Below are 25,212 nucleotides of genomic sequence, written 5' to 3'. Positions count from 1 at the left end.
GGGTCTAATTACTATCAACTGGGATATGGGTTTTGTGTGACTGCCTGAAATCAAGTGTAGCAGGGAGAGAAGATCATAAAAGCTCACATTAAATGCTTTCCTAAAGTGTGTGTTTTTATCAGCATTCAACTACAAGAACTTCTACCAAAGGTATATTCTCCTAATCTGTTAAAAGTGGTATTGTGTGCTGCTAAAGAAAATGAAAGAAATACATCGGTGGCAAGTTTCTTTAGTGCATTTTCTCCTTGGAACTAATTTCTGAGCTCCCAAAATTTGGCATGCGGGACTGAGAAGATGGGGGTGAACTGCTGCAGCATGTGTATGAATGTATGAATTCCTTGTTCTCTGGCAAAAGTGCAGAGGACACCATGATTTTGCCACGCTGATTTTGGCATGTATGCTGTGGGTTACAGTTGCTCATCTAGGTACAGTATTTTTCTCTAGCTTGGTTGCTTGGATAAAAATGCTCTTAAGAAGGTTAGCAAGAAGTAGAAAATTCAAAGTTTACTAGATTACAGGTTTGCCTTTACACACAGAGATAACTTGATTTGTGAGGATCAAAGGCTCTGTAGAGGATGGGGAAAATACAGCTGTATCCTTGCCCTGGCTATAAGCTCTTCCCTAGAGCATGTAGAGACTTAGGGCATAGCAGGCATGACCTCTTGAGGCAGTGCAAGTTGTGCCACACAGAATAGGTGTGACCAGAGCTGTGACTTGGACAGTCTTAAAGTCTTGCTGTGTGAAATGCTGCAGGTCTGCTCTTATGTGTTTGGTGGCAGTGGTGAAGGTGGTACAGCATGAATCAGAGCATACAGACAGATCTGCCAAAATGAGGCTTGGGATGGTGTTGGTACTGAGGCATACACAGCAGAAGAGGAAAAAGAAGCTGGTTTTGTAATTTGCTGATGAAAAGTATAACATTTTTAGTATACCAGTGCTTCTAATATAGTGATGAAAAGCCAGCATACATCATTCTTTACCTCTGTATCAGGGTAAATATGGAGTCTGGTTTGCTTTTCTCTTTAATGCCATGAGAACAACAGCAACACTGGTTGCAGATGCAGTCTAGAGAACTGCTTCTCAAAAATATTCAGCTTGTGCTGGGTTTTCATGCATTGTGTGCCAAAACAGCAGAGTTAGTCTGATACTTGATGTGGTGAGGGTATACTATGACCAAAAAAAAGAGAAATCTCTTTTAATTCAGATTTGGGGAGACTTCAAGGTGGCCTTTCCTGAGGAAGCCTGTTCAGGTTCTGCACTGAAGGTGTCTTTGCTAGTGAGCTTTCATGAACATTTATGAACAGTTGTTCTGAGTGGGGTAGGTTCTCGTTGGATCCATGTTGCTTCAAAACTGTTTGCTAGTGCCCCAGATCCTAGGAGTGAGTGTCAGCTGCATTCAGTGTTGGTTAGGTCTGGCTCCATGGTGCAAAAAAGCAGTGGTGCTGTTGGTGAGGCTAAGCAAAGCTTTTGGGACAGTGTAACTGTGTTGACATGGTATTGCCTTCTTGCTGATAAGCCTAATGAACCTCAGTTCTCTCAGTATCTTTCACATGGTTTTTTTTTTTATTTGTTTGTTTGTTAATTTTTTATTTATTTTATCCAGCATGGCTGACAAGCTAACACTTTCAAGCATTTCTGTTGCTGCTTTGCAGTGCTGGTACAGTGTTATCAGTCCTTCGCTGTTTTCCAGGTATTTCACAATCTGTTTAGAAAACAAACATTGGCAAACTTGAAGCTGCATTAGTTCTTGAATAGTGGCTAGGGTGCTGCCTGAGCACAGTTGTGATTTGTATTACCAAGATCTACTTGAGTTAAAATAGTGATCCATGGAGTTTTAATGTTCTTCCTTATTACTAGTAAACTAGATGGTATATAAGTCTCATTATGCAAGACAAAACTTTCTGCTTCTTTCAAAACACAAAATTAAAGTATTTGTTGACCAGTTTTCTATACATATATATATATAGCATATCTAAAAAATGCTTTAGTATTCCTGCCCCTGACAGCCATGTTTTTTCATTGATGTTTGTAACTTTTCTTTCCAAATTTCTACTCTGCTACTTTAAGTTTCTACTATTTACACATATTTTTACTTCAGATTTTATCTTGATTTTGTCAGTTTTATTTGTAAAAAAAACCTGTATTTAATTGCTGCCATACTTTTGCTTTATTTCTTTACTGCTGTAACTTCCTAATAAAATTGTTTTTCAGGATAATGGCTTCTGGTCCATGTGATACCCCATTCAGAGGATTAGAAAAAAGACTTGAAAACTGTCTCTTTTAAAATGCTATCTATTGTGTATATATAGTGATACATACTGTTGCGGATGGGTCTAAATAAACTTAGGTTATTTTACTTATCGGCTGTTGTCTTTCTGACCATTTTTCAATGTAATTTGGATGCAAGTGGTTTCTTAGGAACTTGTGATTACTTGCAGTTTCTTTGTTAATCTGTCATAATGAGTTTCTAATGGGACAACTGTACCGAAGAATTTCCTGTTTAGATAGACCAGAGGGAATCCGATGTCAAAGCTGGTACTTCTGTTGTGCTGTTTTTGGAGAGAGAGGACTCCAAAGTGGATGTTGTTAATTTTGTGGCTCAAGAGAAATCCTAGACATCTGTCCCTGTTACGAAGTACCCAATAGCTGTTTTCTTGTGCTAGTGAAAAATTAGGATACAGTCAAAAGATAGTTGTTGGAGGTGGGACTGGGGTCACTGCTGGGGCAAAGGAAGCACCCACGTGGGAGCGCAGGTTTCATCTTCTCTCCAACCAGTGAGGGTTTGCTCAGCAGGTTCACAATGTGGCGAACCTATTGAAGAGAGTGTTAAATTACACTGTGGCAAAAACGCCTTTTTTAGAAGTTGCAAACTATGTCTGTGCAGATGAACAGCTGCATAGCTGGCCTTTGAGAGAGAGGGAGTTTGGTCTTGAATACTTCTTTTTATTCTTTATAATACTTTACAGAGGCTTGTGGTGTGTTTGATTATTATCTCTTTATTTGTTTGAACAAACAATTTTGTTTACTTCTGAAGCATGCAGTAAATTTATTTACATTTAATGTAAATTATTTTAGAAGATTATTTAGCAAAGGGACACCATGAATGCACTCTTCCTTAACTTCCAAGGTTTCCTTAAGTGACTTGGCTGACTTGAATTTTGGCTTTAGGTATATCCTGATGTCATCTCACACTTGCAGAGAATTGGAGTCTCAGTGACCTTTGTCTGTTGTGAGTACCTTACCTTTTGGAGACCACAGAGACATTTCTTTGTGCAGATTAAGTGAGAAAAAAGGCTTTGGATGGTTGTTCCAAATGATGCCCTGTGTGTACCTACAATGTGGAATATGAAAACGTATATGGAAATTACCTGACACTGAATTTTTTAGCGTTGTCTATACCTTACGCGCTCCCCTGAGTAATTCCTTCAAACTTACAACAAAACAGAAAGCAAACCAGGTCCCAGTTTCTTCTGGTTTTGTTCTGAATACATTTCTGAAAGCAGAAATGAATTAAGTTATTTTAAAATGGAGTTATGGATATATGTGTGTTCCACAGCCAGTCTTTTCTAACCAGGAAAATTGGAAAGCTGCTTCTTGGTTTTTTTGTTGAAAAATGAAGTTAAAATGCATAAACATCACTGTTATGTGCAAAGCACGCTGTGCTACAAGGATTATTCTGGACATTTCTGAACACTTCTGTGTTGCCGTGCCTCAGAGCTAGGCCTGTCCTGAGGAACATTGAGGTGTTACTGCTGGTACATCTGGCAAAAATGTTGTCTGACACCTGCAGGGTTGCAGGGACTGGAAGCTGCAGGTTTCTTACCTTATTACCATCTGGATAGACAAAATCTATATTAAAAATACAGTTTTGAGAAAAAGCAGCTCTTTGATAATTACTGTAACCCCTTTGGCTGATTTGCTTTTGGATAATTTCACTTAAACGCTATTTAATTTGGGTTAGAAAAACCTTGGTTTTCTGCTAAAATTTTAGTGTGACTCTCAGAATACCTTACTTTCATCCTGAACCTGCTGATTTGCAACCTATGTCAGCTTCAAGACTTAGTAGCATTTTTTAAGAGCTGAAAATTATTTCCAGTTTCTCTAGTCAATTCAGTGAATCATAAGTTTGATCACAAATTGAAAAATTTACTGGGATTTACATTAGAGAAGAATAGCTTTTCTTTTCCCAGTCTAGAACCAGAAAGTAGCCAGGGGCAAGATATTCTTTCCTTAAAAATGGAAAATTGAGAAACAATTAGTTTCCTTGTTAATATGTAGTCCTACCTTTGGCTTTGTGCACAGAATGCACTTTTGGTAAACAAATGTATTTATCACATTTAAGATTATCTGATTAATGTTTAGGCAATTCGAAATGCCAATGTTACTTCTTGTTTTATTCTTGGTTCCATCCATGTATGAGGTTTTTCATTCAATTGTATTCACTTTTTACATAAAAAAATGCATATAAATCTAACTGATGTATTATTGATACTTCACATGTACTTTTTTATTCTACATTAAATTGAGTTATACAAATTAGTCATTTATTTGCATAGCTTCCCCTGCTTAGGGAGTAAAAGAGCCCTGACTGATACCAGCCTTATCAGCTTCTTGTATCTACTTTTACTAGTAATATATTGTATAATGCTAAGGATAAAACTATACATGGCAAGTGCTAATTGAATGTTACTGTCTTTTGGTACCTGTAACCTTGGTTTCTTTTATTAAAGGTGCTTTGTATTGTCAGCAGTAATGTGTAGTAGGAAAGTGAGCACACAGAAAGTCTGTCTTGATTACCCTGGGATGCTCTATCAACATGTAAATTTTTTCTGCTTGATGGGGTGAAGGGTTATCATTGTTTCTGTTAAATTCAGTTATATTACTTTTATTCTACTCAGCTCTGCCACTTCACTTAGCTAAAATTAGAAAGCAGTGAAAACTTCCCCTAGATCCTGCTAATGCAGAAGATTAAACATCAGCTGCTGACTAGAATACTAACATAGCCTATGAGTTCACAGAGGAGGGCTGATAGATACCGTTAGGTTTGCTTTCTTCCAATGTAGGGCAGTCTTCCACTCTGAAGAACTCAGAACTGTGTAGAGGTGATAGTCAGAAACAGAAGAAAAAAAAAAAAAACTTGGCACGTATGGTTTAAATTTAATACAAAGAACATAGACATGAACAAACCTATTTGTTTATGTAAACAAGTTCTCCTACAATGTTTTATCGTGATGCCTTTTTGTTTTGCTAGATTATTTTGGTTAAGAAAGTGCATATGGGGATACCAGGAGGTTAAGTATTTTAAATTGAAAAGCTGCTTTGGCTCAAGAAGTTGATTAGTCACCCATATGCTAAAAGCACGTTATGTTTACTCATGAAAAAAATTCCTATTTGAAATGCAATTGGCTACTGTTAAATTTGACTGGGACAAAAATACATTTCCTATATGACATTGCTTTCTCCTTCTCAAGTCTAATATCTACACATTGTGTGACCATGAAAACTAATCACTGTCTGCCAAAGTTATAGCAGTAAGTGCTTAATGAAAGCATAACAGCATAATGGCACTATATTTTTACAGTATGACAATTTTGTTTACTTCTGAACCTTGTTTCTTTTCCATATCTGCCAGGAGGTAGATATGGAGGGTTGTGTGTCTCTGTCCCACTGAGCATGGTGCATCAGCCACAGGACCTGTTCAGTCTTGAGAAGAGACGACTGAGAGGGGACCTTGTCAGTATGTATGAGTATCTGAAGAGAGGGTGTTGGAGGATGTTTCCAGGCTCTTCTCAGTGGGGCCGAGCAATAGGACGAGAGGCAATGGGCAGAAACTGATCCACAGAAATTTCCACCTGAATATGAAGAAGAACTTCTTTACTGTGTCCTGGAGCAGATTGCCCAGAGAGGCTGTGGAGTCTCCCTCACTGGAGATACTGAAGAACTGTCTGGAACAGTCCTGTGCCGTGTGCTCTAGGGTGACCCTGCTTGAGCAGGGAGGTTGGACCAGATGACCCACTGTGGTCTGTTCCCACCTGACTCATTCTGTGATTCTCTGATCTGTTGAAATTGCCTCAGAAAGCAAGCTGCAAAGGCACAGGCCAGAACAAAGAGAAAGCCATTTGTGAAACAAATGAGCCTGAAATTCAGTTCAGGACGTGACTCCCAAATTCAGTGATTTTTGATAGGTTTCAACAACATGTAGCTAAAATGAGAATCTGTCATATATAATTTATACATACCTACCTGCCTAAGCCTTGGTGAAAGACAGCTTGTGAATTTGCACATTGTACCAGCTATAATACCATGGTGTCAGTCAGATCTTCCTTTCTCCATTTTGCCCAGTAAACTCATATTCTTTCACCTGGTATGTGGTTAAAAAGCTGCCTAAGAAACCTAAAAGTAAATTTAAAGCAGTTCCACAGAAAGTACTAGTGTTCTTTTCAAACTGAAAGAAATCAGAAGGAACAGCAGAAGTTGTTTCTCAGACATTAATAGCACAAGTGTAAAAAAAAAAGCCTCATTTGTGTGAACTTTAGACAGAGATTGCTTCATAGAATCCAGTCTCTTCACCAGCTTTTTCAATATGTTGAGCCAGGAGAAAAAAAGGCCATTCAGGCAATTAGATCTGCACCAGCATCAGTAACTTAGTCTTTCAATGCTATTTGGCTTGAGCTTTTCCAGAATATTTTTTTTCTGTGACATCTCATTTTCCAAGGATTCTTTGGGGAGTTTAGGCAGATGTTTTTGGCAGGTTGTCTTGAGATTTTTCTTCGAGTCAAAGTAGATGAATACCATTAAAGTTTAATACTACACATTTAGTACAGTGGTTTTAATTAAGAGAGAACTTCTGGTGTGGGAATTTCAAGTGTTCCTGAAAATAGATTTGCACAGAGCTAAAAATGGAAATAAATATTTATTTGAAAGCACATTTGCATGTAATACTACCTAGCCTGGAACAGCTGGGGTTATTTCATCAAGAACAAGAAAGTAGGCATTACACTGGGTTTTTTTGTCTCTGTGTCTGTCAGAATGAATCTTAATCCATTACTGGGATTGCTAGCACTAAGGGTAGCATCTCTGGTTAGAGTAAATAACGTGTTGCAGCCAACTCTTGTCTTCCCCTTATTTATCTTGGCAGGAGGTTAGAGGGCAAAAATAATTCTATCTCTACTTGAAATGCTATGAAACCACTCAAATATATATATCCTATTACAGTCCTGATTAAGAATTATGATTAAGCATTCATTAGGATTTAAATAGTGGGAAATCCCTATGAGATCAGTTCTATAACATGTAGATTATATCAATCTGAATAGCAATAGATTTTAGTATTTTTCATGAACTGTGCCCATAATTAAACTTGCAGATTTAACTATAAGTTACAAACCAGCAAAGCTTAAGGGTATGTAATTAATGTAGTCATTCATTGTAGCAAAGAAAACAAGACATAATTGTAGGATGGAAATTACATTATGCTCTTACTGCATATTTGAGCTAAACATTTACTGATTTTGTGTAGCTCCTGGTTTTATCTTGGAGCTGAAAGAAAATCTTAAGTGAACTTCTCTTGAGATATACTCACATATATCTCAGAAAAGTTAGACAAGTTGTTTACATGAAGTGGAAATAATAGAGAAGTTTGAGTTCTGGAATGATTTCTCTATTTTGTCAATGTTTGACAGTTCTGCAGGATTTGAATTAAGATGGATATGGGTGCTCAGTTTCAATAGCCTCTGCATGCCTTCCCCATGAGACTTGAAAGGACATGAAATGTTGCATCATCCTCAAGTAGTGTTTTCTCCTTAGGAGAAGGTGTCTTTCTCACCTGCTTTTGCAGGTGTCTTTTAAAATTATTCTAATTTTCTGCACTTAAAAGTGAAATGTTTCCAAGAAATTTCTCTGGAGAAGAGTTATCTGAAACTTGCAGGAGCCATGAGGTACTCTTGAAATACTTTGGTAGTTTGAGTTATTGTATATGGTAATTATAATTAACTATTTTTTATGGTCCAATTCTCCAGGATTTTAAATAATATGCCATTCTTACCAAAAAATAACACACAAGTGTATCATATGCATGATATTTACAGGCAAGTTAAACAAAATAACACTAGTTTAGCAAAAGGCTAGTATTACTAGTTTAGCAAGGATATTTGCATTGTAAACTATACCATTTTTACTAGGAAGCATGCTTTAATAAAGTAAAACATTCAATCCTAAATCTAGATTTTGTCAGTAGGCAAGGTATCCAGTATTACCCCAGCTCACTGAAAAATAGAAGCTGTGACTTGTGGGTTGGCTAAATGAACACTTAATTTCATAATTGAGCAACATTTGTCATCTGTAATATTCAATTAACGCCTGAAGTTCTTTTACAACACCAAAACTCTCCTGATTCTTAACGTAAACATGAACATCAACAGCAGCCTCTCCACCCTATATGTACTGTATTAAACATAATACTTTGCAAATGTAAAATACCTGCTTTTATAGTGATTACTTGAATAGTAAATAAGTGTAGTAATCACTAATATTTCATAAGCTAATTTGTTGATCATTCTTCTTGTACTTTGTCCCGAAAGTGTTCCAAAATATTCAGTGAGTCTTAGGACATAGTCATTACTAATACTAGAACCTTAAGATGTTATACTTTGTATAAAAACATTTAATTAGTGGGCTAGTAACAAATTTAGGTGCAAAAAAATTATCCCTCCTTTTTTCTAGTGACTGTAACTCCCAGATTACTTTGACTCTGTAGCTTGAAAGTTAGGTAAGGCTTATGTTTTCATTTCTTACACCTTACTTCCACTTCACTTGTTGGTGCTGCATTGTTAATTAATGTGCAGCATAAATATGTGAGTTATTGAAAGTGGAAAGTGTTGCTCAAACTTGGTTTGGTTCTTTTGACCAAATTTCATTTTAGACCTTCTCAGTTAGTGGTTTATTGACAGAAAAAAAAATTGCAATATGAAAACTTAATCTTTTTTTTCCCAGTGTCAGTGAAGATGAACAGAACATATGATTAGTGAACTGTAATGTCCTCTCTCCTGACAAAACCTTTCCTCATGAAGGCAAAAATCATTGCAGAGTGAGACCAGCATTCAAACTGTGGGGATTATCTCGTGGTGCTGTGCTCACTGGGAGGTCAGCACAAGGACTTGGATAGAAGCAGTAATTGTCAAGTTCACACTGTGAACTGCTCTCTGGCACCATTATTTCAGAGGACTCATGGTTAACCACCTTTTCATGACAACTGATGAATTTAATTCTCTTCAGCCTGTGTTCCTGTCTCAGTTTCAGTTGAAATTGCTCTGCAAGGGGGGGAGGGAGGACAGTGAAGTAGACAGAGCGGGTAATGTGATTTCCGTAGGAAGGCTGTACAAGGCTACGTTGGATGGGGCTCTGATGTTCCTGCCCATGGCAGGGGTTTGGAACTAGATGAGTCACTTCTAACCCAAAATATTTTATGATTCTTTGAAATACTTACAAACAAGAAATTAGGCTTTAATGTGTTGTAAATTTAAAAGTACAAGTGGTAGAAGTGGTTGCTAGTTTAAAAAGGTGTCTTTCAAAAAGTGTCAGTTTGAAACAAGAAGCTTTAACACAGGGTTTGTAATGGATGAAAATTCAGAGTGAAAGGAAGTTTTGTTTCTCTGATGGTGGAATTAGGACATGAAAATTAATTTCAGAACAATGATGCTTCTCGGAATATAAAACCCATTTTAATATAATCAAAGCAAATAATTATTTTTTAATCAGATAAGGGTATATTTCTTTTTCTTATTCTATTTCATTTTAAATTCTAATTGCCTTTCTGATCCAGTTTAGATTCAGTTTAGCACAACGTGTCAGCATAGCTGTAAGGGAGTGTGGTATGTGATGGCAGAGGGAACAAGCAACCCAAGGTGAAGAGAACAGGAACCACTTCTAACCAGCTCTGCTGCTTTAATATGATTCTCGGGTACCTTAACAAAGATGTTCCTATTCTGCTAAGTCCTGTTGGACCCACTGGAATTACTTCACTCAAATCAAGAGAAGGGATAAACTATTCTCCAGACCCACTGTGAGGTCTTCTGTTTCCGGTATTCATATGGCAATTCAAAATGGTTGTTTGACTTGTTTTATCCCTTTAATATATTTTCTGTGTTCGTATTTTTGATTCTTTTCTGTACCAAGAGTAAATAAGGAAAAAACAAAATGTGATGGCAGAGGTGAAATACATGTTTGTTTTGCTAATAGATGCGAAATAATGTATGGAATAGATCAGAATACTAATCAAATCAGTAAAAGGGTAGGTTTTAATCTCTCTGTGGAAAATGGAGATAAATTTTACCAAACTTATTAAAAAAATGTAATGTCTAAACCTCAGTAGATGGCATTACCTCATTTGATGTTGACATTAATGAAAATCAGTAAGAACTGTAGCCCCATGTAAGGTACATGGTGTATAGCTCTGCTTCATGTGGGTGGGACAGTAGTCTAACAGATTGATTGCTTCTTTCCCTACAAGATTTCTGATTTTTTCAAAATAATTACAGGCTTGTTTTTCCTGTCTTTTGCGGAAGAGTGCTGTCTGCTGAATTCTTTGGGTGGTTACTCACTGAGGAACCAAGAACTTCTGGTGTTTCTTTTAAAACTGTCTATTTTTAAGGCTACTGACTAAGTTATGTCTCCCCATCACCTATGTTCTTAACACCTGATAGTATCAAGAGCCAGCTATATCACCTGCCACTTGCACTGGGATACAAAGTCATGGTGAATACAGTTAAAAGTCTAGTATGATCAGCAGGTATCTGGTTATCCCCTTTTGAATATTTATGGAAAGGGTTAAAATGTTGTTTCTAGCACAAGCTATACCTCCCTAGGACTGGTCTGTGTGAGAGCCAGTTGATCTTTGCTAGTCTTTGCGGTGCCAGTTTCAGGTTGTTGTGCAAATGGAAAGTGGTTTTCTTTTCTGGACTTCAGTGTACTTCCTTTTTCTTATCAGAAAAGGTAAGCAGACTTTGTATTCTCAACTTTGCTTTGTCTTTATGGCTGATTAGCCTAGTTTCTATATTGGTTCTCAAAGGAAACAAGGTTTATATGATTGTCCTTGCAGCTGTCGTTCTGTTTGAGGCCCATTGGCTAACTTAGATCAAATTTGACAGGGTAATGAGCTCTTCATGTCAAAATGCTGCCTTTCTACCAGTTGGTGAGGCTGGGGTTGAGAGAGAGAAACTGGTGCATGGGATGACGGGTGTATTGTGTGTGAGCTCCCATGTTCTGCTTGCCCCAGGAGCTGGCTGGTGTGTGTGCTCTACAGATGTGTTTTGCAAGCACTTGGAAAGAGCTTTAGGATGACCTGTGGTTTCACTGAGGTGGTAACTCATGCTCTGGGTGGGAACTGTGGGCCATGAAGGGAGAGGCTGGGGATAGGGGAAGATGAGTGCGAAGAACTGAGATCAGTCTTGGAAGGGCTGTAAGAGATGTGGAAAGGGAAGACCTGCAGCTGTCTGTGTCCTCTCTTCAGATTCTGGGACAGAATTAATCTTGAGAATTTATCTTTCTGAGTTATTGCAGCATCAGTGGAACTCTTGTTATTTACATCTTGCATGTACATTGTTTTTTCCTTTGTAATAACTTTCAGGCTGAGGTCTAGAAGGGCAGTCTGTTTAGAGTCTATTGCTTTAAGTTTATCATGCTGCTCTGACAAGCTTTCCTTTTGTGGTTGAGATGTCAGTCTTTAACAACAGAGGCACTTCTGACACTTGATAAATATTGCTTTTAGGAGTGAGCAGTGCAGTAGAAATGGAAAAACATTTAGATAACATTTCTTTTATAACATTTCTTTCTTGGCTTTCTGTCTTAAGGTACCTGCTGATAGTCAGAAGTGCCTTTCCTGTGGAAAGTGCTGAGAGTGATAGGGTCTATGCAACACCTGCCTGTGGTTCTGTTAAGAAGAAAAAGGGGACATAGGATACAGTAGATTGGTGTTTGTCAGCAATAGAATCAATTGCAATTGGTTTTATTAAACTTAAGATAGGTATTACCTTTTCGGAGACCACAGTGAGTTTTTAATAAAATATTTTTTGTTGTTATGAATGTACAATCTCTGATAATACCTGATAAGTGTATTTGAGCTCTCCTGATTCTTGCCATGTATGGCACAATAAACTGCCCAAATTTGGTCAAATATTTTTAGCCACTTAGTCATATGTCTTTTAATGTGCTGTATATGTAAGCTTTTCATTCACTTAGCAACAGCATTTTTATGAGTATGTCTTGCCAGGTTTTCTCATGTATACTTGAAAAATAGGCAAGGATTGTTCTGTGTTGGGTTGTGTCACAACCAGATGGGTGGGCTTTTTTTTTTTTTTAATAGTGCTAATCAATTTTAAGATACCCTTTTTTTCCACAGATGACAAATTTTAGGGGATTTTAAGATAAACAAGCATGCAGCATATTAAAATTTAATATTAAAATACCTATATTTTTAAAATGCTTCTGATATAAATTTATTTTTCCTTATAATTAGCTGGTGAATATTATTAGAGAACATCAGTTGTTGGAAAAATCTAATATCCAGAAAAACTGGATATAGTGCTATATATAGTTGATGTTTCAGTTAAGTGTAAACATCTGAGTTTCTTGTTTTCCTCCTAAACTGATTAACCGTGCCTTGCCTTTGATTCTTTTTTATTAAGTAACAAAATGTCCCACAGAAAGAGGTGATTCTTTTCTTTCAGAGTTTGCTATAAGTGTATAAGCATTGTACACTGTTGATAAGTGGAAGAAATTGAAGACAAATATGCTTGAAGAACTTGTAGTCTTTATTGTTGGAGTATGTTAAGAAATTATTTTTTTTAAAGACCTGCTGATTTTAGGGATAGATATGACTAAAAAGTTTTCAAGGCGGTTTTCAAGAATACCTGAAAAGGTAGGAGGGTTTTCATTCAAGAATGTGGTTTTGTTTTTAACCAAAAAACAAATAATGCAAGCAGTGTATCGCAGTCTAGCTGTACCTAACTAAAGCAAATGGAGTTAAAGAAGGATAGTCTGTGGCTGGTTTTGTTTGGCTGGTTACACTGGGCAGCAACGTTCTCCTCATGGTGTAGCTGTTGCCTCATCATTGCAGAATGGAGGAAAGCTTCAGCGTTCATCTTGGAACGTGCAATTGCTTAAATAGGGATATCCGAGTTGTTTTCTTCCACAGTAAAACATTATGTAGTTTTGGGGCTTTTCCAGAAGTATTCTGAAAAGTAAAATTTATACCTTAATCACATTTAATTAGAGGCATATTTCTCTAGTAGGATTTAGGAGCCCAAGAATAGAGGTTCGCATTTCAGCCTTGTGGCTATGTAGTATTGTTCATTTATTAAGCTAAAAAATTAATACCAGTCTTGTGGGGCCTAGCTGCTTGGAGTTCTTGCTGCCCTGAAATGCAGAGGGACTTTTCTCTCAGTTGCTCTGCCCTTTTAAGGGCAGCAGGATGGAAGTTGGCAAGAAAACTTACTGAGCACCCTGTGAGAAAAATACTCGAACACAGAGAAGAAAGGCAAAATAGGAGTCAGTCAAGATGGAGGTCTGGAGAATGGCAGTAGTTCTGCATCTGAGCAACACTCTTTGCTTGGTAATTATGAGATGTGGGCAGATGATAGTATTTTTGCAATTGCCAAAGTGATACTCAAGTAAGTTTAGAAACAGGAGTGAATAATAGACTGTTAAAAGATTTATGGTGGTATAGAATATGCTGCAGTGGAAAACAGTAGGGGGATGTTGAAATACTATGTAGCATCCCCTTCATACTCTGTAGTCTCCTCTACATTACAGATAAAATCACATTATGGTATCATTTTCAAAGTGCTTCCCTAGCTCTTAGTCACAATTCTACTTCACGGTGTGGCTGTTTATTCAATTTTAATATCCACTCAGGTGGCTGAGCTGGGCCTGGGACAAAGTGAGGACCTGAGGAACCACTTCTTACTGGAGAATAAGGTTGCAGTGGGGATTCTAAAGGGTTTCTCAGAGAACCAGAATGCATTTACCTGAGAAAATAATTTTTTTTTGCTTTTTTAAACTGTCTGAACTCATTTCTTTAAAACGTTTTATAAATCTGGAACACCTGCTGTTTATCTCTCAAATTCTTCCTGTCTTGCTGTCAGACCCCAACAAAGAAACTCTACTTCCTCATTAGAGCTGAAAATACTTACCTTTTCTCCTGAAGATGTTGCTTAAAGATGCAAAGGATTGTAGAACAGCTTTAATATGAACTTACTTCTTAACTCTTTCTTTCTTTGTAGGCTTGTATAGATGATAACGTAGATATGGTGAAATTTCTGGTGGAAAATGGAGCAAATATTAATCAACCAGATAATGAAGGCTGGATACCTCTACATGCAGCTGCTTCCTGTGGATATCTTGATATAGCAGAGTAAGACTTTTTCCTCTATTTTTAAAATCTATGTATTTTGCTAATACATTGCTAGAGAGACAATAGAAGCAGATGGTATTCATAAATTATGTTTTTAGTTGCCTGTGGGATGTGTAGTGAGGAAGAATGCTTTTATGTTGTGTGTTGGTTGGTAAGTGTGTTGCGTCCGTAACATTGTGTGTTGCATTTTCTCTTTCTAGATTTTTAACATTGTATATTAGGTAGATACAAACATAAATAGAACATAAGACTGCTTATGACTGTCAGATTATTTCTTTATATTATTTTCTTCTGTAGAAAGGTTGTTATGGGGGAAGGCACAGGGACAAAGTTCCAAATCATATTTATTAGTAGTCTGAAACATTATCCTGGGATAAGTCTATGTGTAGGAGATAAGTTTTACAGTTGTATTTGCAGTCTTGAAACGTTTGTTCTTCAGCTATGGTATAGAACAGTTGAATACTTCTTTTGGCTGTGGAGCAAAACCCTACAATAGAAGCTAGATGCTTGTTTCGGTATTAGTTAAAGCTTACTCACTACTGAATTCCAGGAGTGGTTTTGTTATTCTTGAAGTCTGTTGAGGGCCACTGAAGATGTGCTAAAATCAATTTTTTTGAGAGGTTGTCTGTTTGAGCCTGAAATGAAGATTCTTTTGAGAAAATGTGTGGCGTATGTTTTCAGCACACTGTTGTTGCAGTTAAGCAGGTAATAAAGTCTTTTTTAAAACTCTCTGGGTAAGCACAAACTTCATTACTTTTACCAGACTCATTGTGACATCTGATCCAGTGTAAGCTTTGGATAAAATATAAGGTAGTATTTTATCATGTAATTATGTACTAATTGCAGCGGTGAAGAATGAAAATTGTATCTGTTCTGTGAGTTTGAGGGTTTTAATTGCCACAGTCTAAAGGGAAATGAAAAATTCTGGACACTGTAGTATACCATTTTCCCTGGAATTTTTTTTTTTTTTTGGGTTGTTCACAGAGTGAAGTGATTTGTATATCCTTGGTATAACGGGGGCACTGTATGACCACTAACTTTGTAATCTGCCTTTCTATGCTATGCAGATGTTTGATGCTGTAATCCCCCTTGCCATGAGTATTGGAAGTGTTTACTTCTTGGCTATATTATGATGAAAATTTCTCTACAAACTGAGATAATATAAGCCTTTCTTCAGTTTAGTGGAGGTAAAACACCTGCCTATATTCCACAATAGGAAAAAATTCAGTTATTGATTTGGCATTGTAGCTAACATAGGCACTTGTTCAGGAAAGAGAGAGCAATGTCCCTTGTCCACAGAAGTTTTTCACTATTGACTTGTATATCCGAGATGTATCTGGTTTTTATTCTCTCAGATTGGAGTAGAACTCTGCATATTTTCTATAGATAGCCTTTAGAGAAATGAGGTTATTGGAGTATAGTCCTTTGGGATGTGAGACAGATGTTGGAAGAGCAGTGTTTCTAAGGTGCATGGAGTTTTGAAGATAAGCTGTTGAAACAAATTTCCATATACAGCTGGGAAGGGTAACCTGACACGAGTGGAATAATATTTATATCTGATGAGGCCCACAGAGTTTAGGTCTTCTTCAGACTGCTTCTCCAGGATCTCAGCATCAAATAATTTACAAAAATGAATTCTACAAACCACAATTTGCAGCTGAAGCAAAACTGGGGGAAGGTGAAAGGATGATACAATAAGCTACCAGAGATTAGAAATTTTATTTTAATTTAGTCCATCGTATGTGCTGGATCCAGCATCTGCTTTAGTGAGGATGCATTCCTGGGAAGCATGAGAATGTGTGTTTGTATGTGTCTGTGACTGAATCTGATATATTTTACTTTTAGCACCTCTTTTTGTGCAAGAGAGAAGACAGTCAGGGAATGAGTTCTGGTGTTTCCTAAGTTTGTTAATAAAGGGTTGGGGAGAGTCTGACCTGTGCTTCCCTTTCTCATCCTCCTGTGGAACTGCCTGCTGCATGCACAGCTTTGTAGTGCTTCTCAAACTGGAGACTTGGCAATCTTATTTCTGCTTCTTCTGCTGCCATCTTAAGTCTTCTTAGGGCTTCCTTCAGATGTAAGTAGTTGGAATTTACTTACTGAAATAGCACAACTCTTTTAAATCATACAAATATGCAAAATTAGTTAATATATAGAATTTGTTTACAATTTGTAATTTTACAATTCATATTTTTAAATTAATAGGAAATATTATGTGATATCATACTTTGATTATTTCAGGCTTGCATGTCTCAAAATCTAAAATTATATATAAGAAAGCAACTGAGCTAGGAGATTCTAATTCTAATCTTAGAATTACAGAGTATTTGAGTTGGCAGGGACCTTTCATAGGTCATCTAGTCCAACCCCTCTGCATTGAGCAAGGAATCTACAACTAAATCACGTTATTCAGAGTCCTGTTCAACTTGGCCTTGAACAGTTCCAGGAATGGGGCATCTACAACTTCTCTGGGCAACCTGTTCTGGTGTTTCACCATAAAATCATTTGTGTTGGAAAACACTTCCAAGATCACCAAGTCCATCCTTTGACCACCATGACAACTAAACCATAGCGCTAAGTGCTGTGTCCAGTTGTTTCTTGAGCACTTCCGGTGATGGTGACTCCACAGCCTCTCTGAGCAGCCTGTTCCAATGCTTAACCACCCCTTTCAGTGAGGAAATTCTTCCTGATGTCCAACCTGAACCTCCCAGGCTCAGCTTGAGGCCACTTCCTTTTGTCCTGTCGCTGGTTGCCTGGGAGAAGAGGCTGACCCCCAGCTGGCTACAGCCTCTTTTCAGGTAGTTGGAGAGAGGTCTCTCCCGAGCCTCCTTTTCTCCAGGCTGAACAACCCCAGCTCCCTCAGCCACTCCTCACAGGACTTGTGTTCCAGACCCTTCCCCAGCCTGGTTGCCCTTCTCTGGGCATTCTTCAACACCTCAATGCCCTTCTTGCAGAAGGGCCCAGAACCAGACACAGGATTCAGCGCGTGTGCCCAGTACAGGGGAACAATCATTGCCCTGGTCCTGCTGGCCACACTATTGCTGATACAGGCCAGGATGCCACTGGCATTCTTGGCCACCTGGGCACTCGCTGGCTCATGTTCAGCCACTGCTGACCAGCACCCTCAGCTACTTTATCCCTTGAGCACTTTACAGCCGCTGTTCCCCAAGCTTGAAGTGCTGCATGGGGTTGTTGTCACCCAAGTGCAGGACGCAGCATTTGACCTTGTTGTGCTTTATCCAGTTGGCTTTGGCCCATTGATCCAGCCTCTCTAGATCCCCCTGCAGAGCCTTCCTGCCCTCCAGCAGATCAGCAGTCCTGCCTGACTTTGTGTTACCTGCAAACTGACTGAGGGTGTTGTTGATCCCTGTCCAGATCATTCATAAAGATAATAAACAGGAATGGCCCCAATGCAGAGCCCTGGGGAACACCAACCATCAGCTGGATGTAACTCCATTCATCACCGCTCTCTGGCTGTGTCCATCCAGGCGGTTTTTTACCCAGCAAACAGTGTACCTGTCCAGGCTGTGAGCAGCCAGTTTCTCCAGGAGAATGCTGAGAGAGACAGTGTCAAAAGCTTTTCTGAAGTCCTGGTAGACAACATCCCCAGCTTTTCTCATCCAGTTGATGGGTCATCTGGTCATAGAAGGGAGATCAGTTGGTGTTGGGGAAGATGAAACAGAAAAGCATTGTAAATATGATTGCCTGACAAAAGATTTTGGGAATATGAAAACTACAGGCAACATCGAAATGAAAGCCACTTTTGAAATACCAGGTCTTAGTTACTGAACAACTAGAAAACAATGGTATGGCCACTGAAGATAATCCCCTCTTGATGGAACAATACCCTCTGCTTGCAAACAGGTCCAAGGGTCAGAGCAGACCCTACTAGCTCAGCAGAAGGGGTCCAAAGAGTAGTTTTTAGAAGTTAAGATGTAACACTCTATGGTAATATAAGAACTCTTATAGGCTGTATGTAAATGCTATAGGATTTGTATCTTGTATTAGATTGGTTAGTGACAATTAGAATATTCAGTACAGAAGATGATTTAGGCCCGGCTCAGAGCAGAGTCCAGCAGCTCTGAGCAGTGCCCCAATACCCAAGCTTTTTGCAATAAACCGACTGTGTCCCAAGACCTGCTTATAGAGATCTCTCCGTCACCGTCTCCGTCCCGACCGAACCCGTCCGTAACCTACAAGTTGGTCAAGCAGGACCTGCCTTTCCTAAACCCATGCTGGGTGGGCCTGATCCCTTGGTTGCCCTGTACATGGCACTCACAGAATTTCTTCTTAATATCTGATCAAAACCTTCCTTCTTTCAGTTTGAAACCATTCCCCCTTTTCCTGTTGCTACATGCCCTTGTTAAAAGTTCCTCTACAGCTCTCTTGTAGGCCCCTTTAGGTACAAGACAGCTGCTATAAGGTATGTATGTGTGCTGTAATGTACACATTACTCTTAAGTGTAGTCCCTGCTACTACTCTGATGTTGCTGAATGAGTGCACCCATGTCCTGGAGATCTGTAAGAAGTACAGAATATGTAGGTGGTAGGGAGCTTCTCTGAAAAAAACTATGGCTATCTCAGGGAGCCACCAGGTCAGCCATGTTTTGGCATTGGTCCCATGCTAATTGCTAATGGGCTGAGTGAATTTGTAGCATGGCCCCCGACTTGTTGGGGTTTTATTTTGCTCTGTAACAGTACTGGTGAGGGGGCTTGTCATTGCAGGTGTATTCCCTGTCCCTCTTATCCTCCACTGTGTTCACCAGACCTGTGACAGCATCTCCCAGTAGTATCTCCTGTGCCCTTACAGTTTTCTGCTCCTTCAGAACAGCCATCTTCTCTTGAATATACTTCCTCTTCTAAAAAAATGCATCTTCCACTTTAGGGAATGTTAGCCTTCTATAAGGCCACTCCAAGTGAAATACTGTAAGACAACATAGTTGAATGTGTAACAAAGTGTCAGCTGCTTGCAAAAGGGGAGTTGTGCTGTCAAAGTAAAATCTCTGGCATGGAAGGCAACTGCTCCTGTTGTTTCCGACATCTGTAAATGCTGGGAGTGTTTCAGCTTACTGGAAATTCTTTGAATACTTTAATTTTAGAATTGCCTACTTAGATTGCAGTTCATCTAGTTTATAATTATGTAAATTACCTTACAAGTAATTGTAATATGAACATGTTTTAAATTAAAATTCTTCAACATTGCCATAACGTGTGGATTTTGTATAGTATGTTCTCTTTTCTGTTCGTCTCCATTCTTTTCATACACAGAAAGCTTTACCCAAACAAGCCTTTTTTTTTTGCTAATGTGTTAGTATGAATTAAGAAGTAAGAAGTCAGCATGAAATGCTTTGTAAAACTATAGTTTGGTGAAGAGAAACTTTAATGCAGGAGGACTTGAACAGAAATTTTGTGTGCATTCTTTTAGATGGTATTTTATGGGTAGGACCCTTAAATTTACCTTTGTAAGACTGTTTTCTTGTGCATAATGAATTATTTTATCTGATAGATCTCTTCTACGATTGAAAAATTTGTATATTATTTCGGTATCGGAATAAACAAATAACTTTTTTTTAATGCAGAAAAAAGTAATGGGGAGGGGAAAATAGTGTGAAGTGGTATTTAAGAAACAATTTTAAAATGCTTACTTTTTTATTTCTCTCTGCTTTGTTTTGCACCAGATTAAAATAAATCTGAAGTAGTAGAAATTTCTCTTTTGTTTAATAATTAAAGTCTGTGTTTAAAATTATTTTCTTGTGGGCTTTGTAGGATGCCTAGCTGTGAGTGTGTAGTTGATGTATTTTGAACCTTGTTTGCAACTGTTCAGAGGCTACTATGCAGCTATACTACTTAAATAGGAATGCTTTTTCATTTTACCTAGAACGAAAGAGGCATCTTCCAAGTGTAAGAAAAGTATTTTTCAAAACTAACGTAGAAGTCAGTGACAGTTACAGTTTTGTTGCAAAAAAATCCCAAAAACCGAAGCAGGAGAGAGATGTCTGCTGAGGGAAGAATAACATTTTCATACTTTCATGTAGTAGGTATTACAACAGTTTGACAAATGTTGGTGTAGATACTAAAATTCCTCATGGGTTCAAGGGATGAGAAATCCATGGAGGGTGGATACATTAAAAAAATAAAAATGCAGAATACATACGTGCAAGTGGGATCTGATTGAGAAAGTCCATGAAGGTAGTTGGAAAGGTATTATAAGAAAAGTAGCATGTATTTGCTCTGGTTTTATTCTCCCTGAAGTCTTATGTCTGGAGGTGGGCTACATGTTAACTGGAAACTTGGACTAACTCTGTATGGTAGCTTTTATGTTTAATAGGCATGTTTGGTACACATAGTTTGATACCCATACAAATACTAAGACTCAACATAGTTTCAAAATACACCTTCTTTATTTAAAAGGTTTTAAAGGCTGGAGCATATGATTCAGAAACAGAAAAAAGTTTCAAGTTCAGAGTCTCCTCAGTTTATTTCAGAAGGGAATAGTAGTTTGACCAAGTCTGCTGCTGTAAAACACAGCTAACCCACTTTCCTTTCTGCCCAAAGTTTCCTATGTTGAATATTCTCTCCCTCCCCTAATATTTAAAGCAGGCTTTAAAAGGCTTGTGTGTAACCACAGGCTTGCTGCTGACGCCCATCTTTCTTCCAGACTCCAGACACCTGAAAGTGAACCCAGCCAAACTCGTTTGCTGAAGCCTTGGCAAACCATTGTCCCAGGATCTCCCTATTTTAGTAACAGTCCATTAAGACTAAATGAGTGATCCTTGTCTGATAGACTCTGAGACAATCATGCAAACCTGTAGTTGGATACCTAGATGTTCAGTGATAGGTGGTTTTCTTACAGCTCTCATTGCCTTGGGGGAACTGCTGCGGGTGCTGCCTGGTAGTGATTCCTGCCTGTGGTACAGGACCAATACTCATCTGGCAACAGCTAGTCAAGAGAATTCAGTGGAGTTTGACAACATGATTAAAGTGATCTAACTTGAGACTGTTGCAGAAACAGGCAGATACTCACTTCTGCCCTTGGTTTGCTCTCCTCCGCCTTCCCTCTTGCATTATCTAATGATCACACAGCAATGTAGGAACTGTAAGTGTAAGAATAACCTTCGGGGGGTTTGAAGGGTTTATTCTTTTTTGGGCCACTGAGCTGACCTGGCTTGCCAGCAGCACTTGGCATAGATATGCAGGTAAAAAAAAAAGTCTAAGCTGCTTTTCAGACATATCTGGTACTTCTGATCAAGAAGCCTGGCTGAGTAGGGCCTGTTCAGTGGTGGAATCCCATGCTTCATCTCCCACCTCATAAGCTTGAACCACTTGGTACCGTTCAGTGTTCTTTCATGATGCCTGAGGGTGTTGGTGCCAGAAAGTATGTTTCAAAGCAGTTGTTTTTAATCTGTTTTCTATCTAAGTTTTAGTAACTTGATCATCTGAAGCTGTTTCTTACTTATTGGAGGGTTTTTAATCAAAACTCTTGCTGTAACCCATTTTAATCCTAAAGAGCAAAACATTACTTAGGCAAAGAGCACTAATGAAAATGTCAGGGATGGCTCCTATCTCCTTCAGCTTGGTTCCCAGTTATGGTTTTAATTAAGTGAGTACGTCGTGATATTATTAGTGATACATTCAGAAATGGATTTTTGGAGAATAATCAGAAATTTGGATTTTTGAATGACAAGATAAAAGCTTGTGGTAAGGTAAGGTAAACCACATTAAACTGATTATGCAAACTGATATGGGCTTTGGGTCTTACAGAGATGGTACAAGGTGAAGGGATGTTTTTGTCAGGATCCAAAATGTTTATTTAAATACTAGGAAATGTTATCTGGAGGTGTATAATTAAAAGCAAAAGCAATCAAAGATGAAAATTGATACAACCCACTGAGAAAATGAGAAGAGGACTTCAGAAGGATAAAACAAGCCATGTGACAAAAACAGGGAAAGAAGATATATTCCCAGCCAAAGAAAAACAACTCTTCTAGAAGAATGACTGACTCTTACAAGTTGATACTGGTAAAGATGCAGTGTTTGTTTTGAGAGCTGTGAAAAGGTCCTTCAGGCTTTAGAAGATTGTTTCAGTTAATTTCCATTTGCAGCCTTCTTTCTGGAAGAATAGATTGGGAAAAAAAACATGTGTCCCCTAGTGTCCTCTCCCCCCCGTCAAAAGTGTGATGCTCTGTGCAACATAACAGTTCCTCCTTCTTCAAACTTGTGTTGGTTATCTGCAATGATAAAGCTAAATTCTATTAGATAAAATAATGGACAGACTGGGAAATCAGTGAAGTAGTATCAGTTGGCATTTTCTTTTATGAAGACGAACTGTGGTAGTGTCCTATTTCTAGCATGTTTTTGCTGCATATAGGTATGTCCTAAGAATAATGAAATGCTAATGAAGTTGTTAAGGTTGATGGTAAAGTTCCCTTTTTAAAATCATGTCATTATGTGGTAATCTTTTCTACTGTGTAGCTGTGATCTGATGCGTGGAATAAAACCCAGCTGACAGAAATACACAGTAAAATATAGTTGATGGGCTAGAGGAAACTGTAGGACTTAACCAATTTTCATACCTGTTTGTTCAGCTGAGGGAGTCAAGGAGAGCTGGTCACTTTAGAATGCACAAAGTGTGTCCTCTATAGCTGCCTTCTTTGAGATTGGATTACTGTGTGCATCTCTACTTGTGACCCTAAATATTTTTAGTTAGTGTATTAGTAGTTAGTAAGTGTTCCTGTTCTTCTAAGGGTAAATGTAATAGAAACTAAGTTCAGAGATACCTTCCTCAGGAACACAATTTAATGGAAAATATCTTTTTTTCTTTTTTAGCAGTTCATTCAATCTAATTAAAAGTCAAAGGACTGATGCTGATTGTAATGCTCAGAGCACTCTTAATTTTTGGCTGAAAAAGAAATTGAAAGCAGAGTTGGTATCTAAAAAACCCATCCTGCTTTGAGAAGTGAAATGGGAGAGATCTTACTTGTTTGTCACAAAACATTGATTTTATTTGTATCCTGAGAACAATTTAGAGTAGATGCCTTACATCTGAATTCTGAAGTTAAATGTGATACATACGGAGGAGAACACATACAAAAGAATGATCGATAGGGAAACCTGTGAGCTTGGATAGACTCACAAGAAGCAACACTAAGGTCCTTCCTGGCTGGTAGCTTGTAGCTGCTCATTGCCACCAGTAAGTTCCTATTTTCTAGGTAGGCCTAGAATGTGGGAGAACAGCTCTAGATTGATACATGAGCAACCAAGTTCTGAATTGCAGAAGTGCTTGGTGAGCATGGCCAGTTCAAATCAACCAGTTCAAAATTGCTGTATGAAAGATTCTTTGTAGACTGTGGAATACATGGAATTGTTAGTGCTGTTGACCACTGAATATAATATTTATTCAGTTATCTGATATAAAAATAATTTAATTTGCAGTGAAGTTGGTTTTGAGCATTGTTTTCTAGGAGAAAACAAGGTTGTGGTATAGATTGTCACTTCTGTGCATCTCAGTTTTTTTTCTTTCAGCTTTTACCTGAGTGGTTTTCTCTGTTGTGAGTTTGACCCTATTTTGGCACATACAGTAGACTTTCTAATGACACTAAAGCAGTTTATGACCTACTTATCCTTCCTTAAAGCCATGTCTTTTGTTGGCTATCCTAAACTGCGTCATTTCAGTGCAAATGATCCTAATCTGTGTGTGTTTTTCTAGTGTTATCCCTGACTGAGGCATGATAAAAGATGTTTGAATTCTTCTGAAATGCATGTAGATGTAGCCATGGTATCTCCAGACACTTAGGGCTGCTGTGCATTGATGAAAGTGAGTTCTTTGGATACAGTTCAGATACTAAGACACAGAAATGTGGGGTTTTTCTATAAACAGCAGATATGACAGGAAAAAAGTATATAAAAGGAATTATTTGAAACCTCTTTATTACAGATGAGGTGCTGCTTATCAAATTTGAGTAAAGAGTAGGAGTTTTCTTTTGGAAGTGATTTCAAGGAAATTCAAAGTGGACTGAACATGTAAACAACTGCTATGAAGTGCAGATTGCTGTTTCGTAAGTAGGGGTCAGACTAAGCTCAGTACTACTGAGTGATGCTAGAAGCTGCACTGTGATAGTAATGTTGCTTTACAGAGAGGTCTGCTTACTATATTATTACATAATATAATTACAAATAAGATAAGTTCTGTGATGTAGTAGTTATGTATGTGCTAAGATCTGTTTAACACGGGAAAAGAATTGATCTTGGTTTAAATTTTTCTGATACAAATTCGAGCATGTGGCTGTTGGAGAAAAACAAGCCCGTTAGGTCCATACTCATAACTTCTGCTGAAATAGAAATCAACAGGTAAAATCATTATTTTTGATGCTACCATACCCAAATATAGCAATGCTGCTTTTGGCATAAGGCAGGAGGGATGGTAAGCTGCTTGGTGGGATCATGTCTTGTTAGCTGAGGAAAGTGGGCAGCAGCATGGTCTTCCATCTCCCTCCTCCTGCCTCCATGCTGCTGTTACCTCTTCTTCTCAACCAGTGTAACTCAATCCCAAGTGTTCACCTTGATGACAATTCTGTAAATCACCACAAATGCTTGGAGACTTGCTACAGGAAACCATTCCAAGCATAGTGTTGTCAGCTGGAGTTACAGTATGTCCTCTGCAGCTGCAATGAGACATTTTTCATACTCAACCTTCACTTTTGAACAATATGCTGCAAACGTCAAAATGAACACTTGTTCATGGAGTTCATCATGAAAATAACATTTGGTATGCACTTTAAAAATACTTCTTGTTTTTCTTCATTTCATTCC

General features: G+C 38.2%; 1 protein-coding gene across 4 annotated transcripts in view; it reads left to right on the top strand.

Moving 5' to 3' along the window:
* Window positions 1–14,250: 14,250 nt before the first annotated feature.
* Window positions 14,251–25,212, top strand: part of PPP1R12A (protein phosphatase 1 regulatory subunit 12A) — a 71,788-nt gene continuing 60,826 nt past the window's right edge. For all 4 annotated transcript variants that reach the window (XM_017733289.1, XM_008632833.2, XM_008632835.2 and 1 more), the window contains exon 1: window positions 14,251–14,407. In XM_017733289.1, the coding sequence (XP_017588778.1) occupies window positions 14,301–14,407 (107 nt within the window). In that variant the 5' untranslated portion in view covers window positions 14,251–14,300. The remainder of the gene's footprint in view (window positions 14,408–25,212) is intronic.

Source organism: Corvus brachyrhynchos, unplaced genomic scaffold (assembly GCF_000691975.1).
Source record: "Corvus brachyrhynchos isolate BGI_N302 unplaced genomic scaffold, ASM69197v1 scaffold32, whole genome shotgun sequence".
Taxonomy (NCBI): domain Eukaryota; kingdom Metazoa; phylum Chordata; class Aves; order Passeriformes; family Corvidae; genus Corvus; species Corvus brachyrhynchos.
The sequence above is the reverse complement of the archived record's forward strand: the minus strand, read 5'-3'. Positions and strand labels throughout refer to the sequence as shown.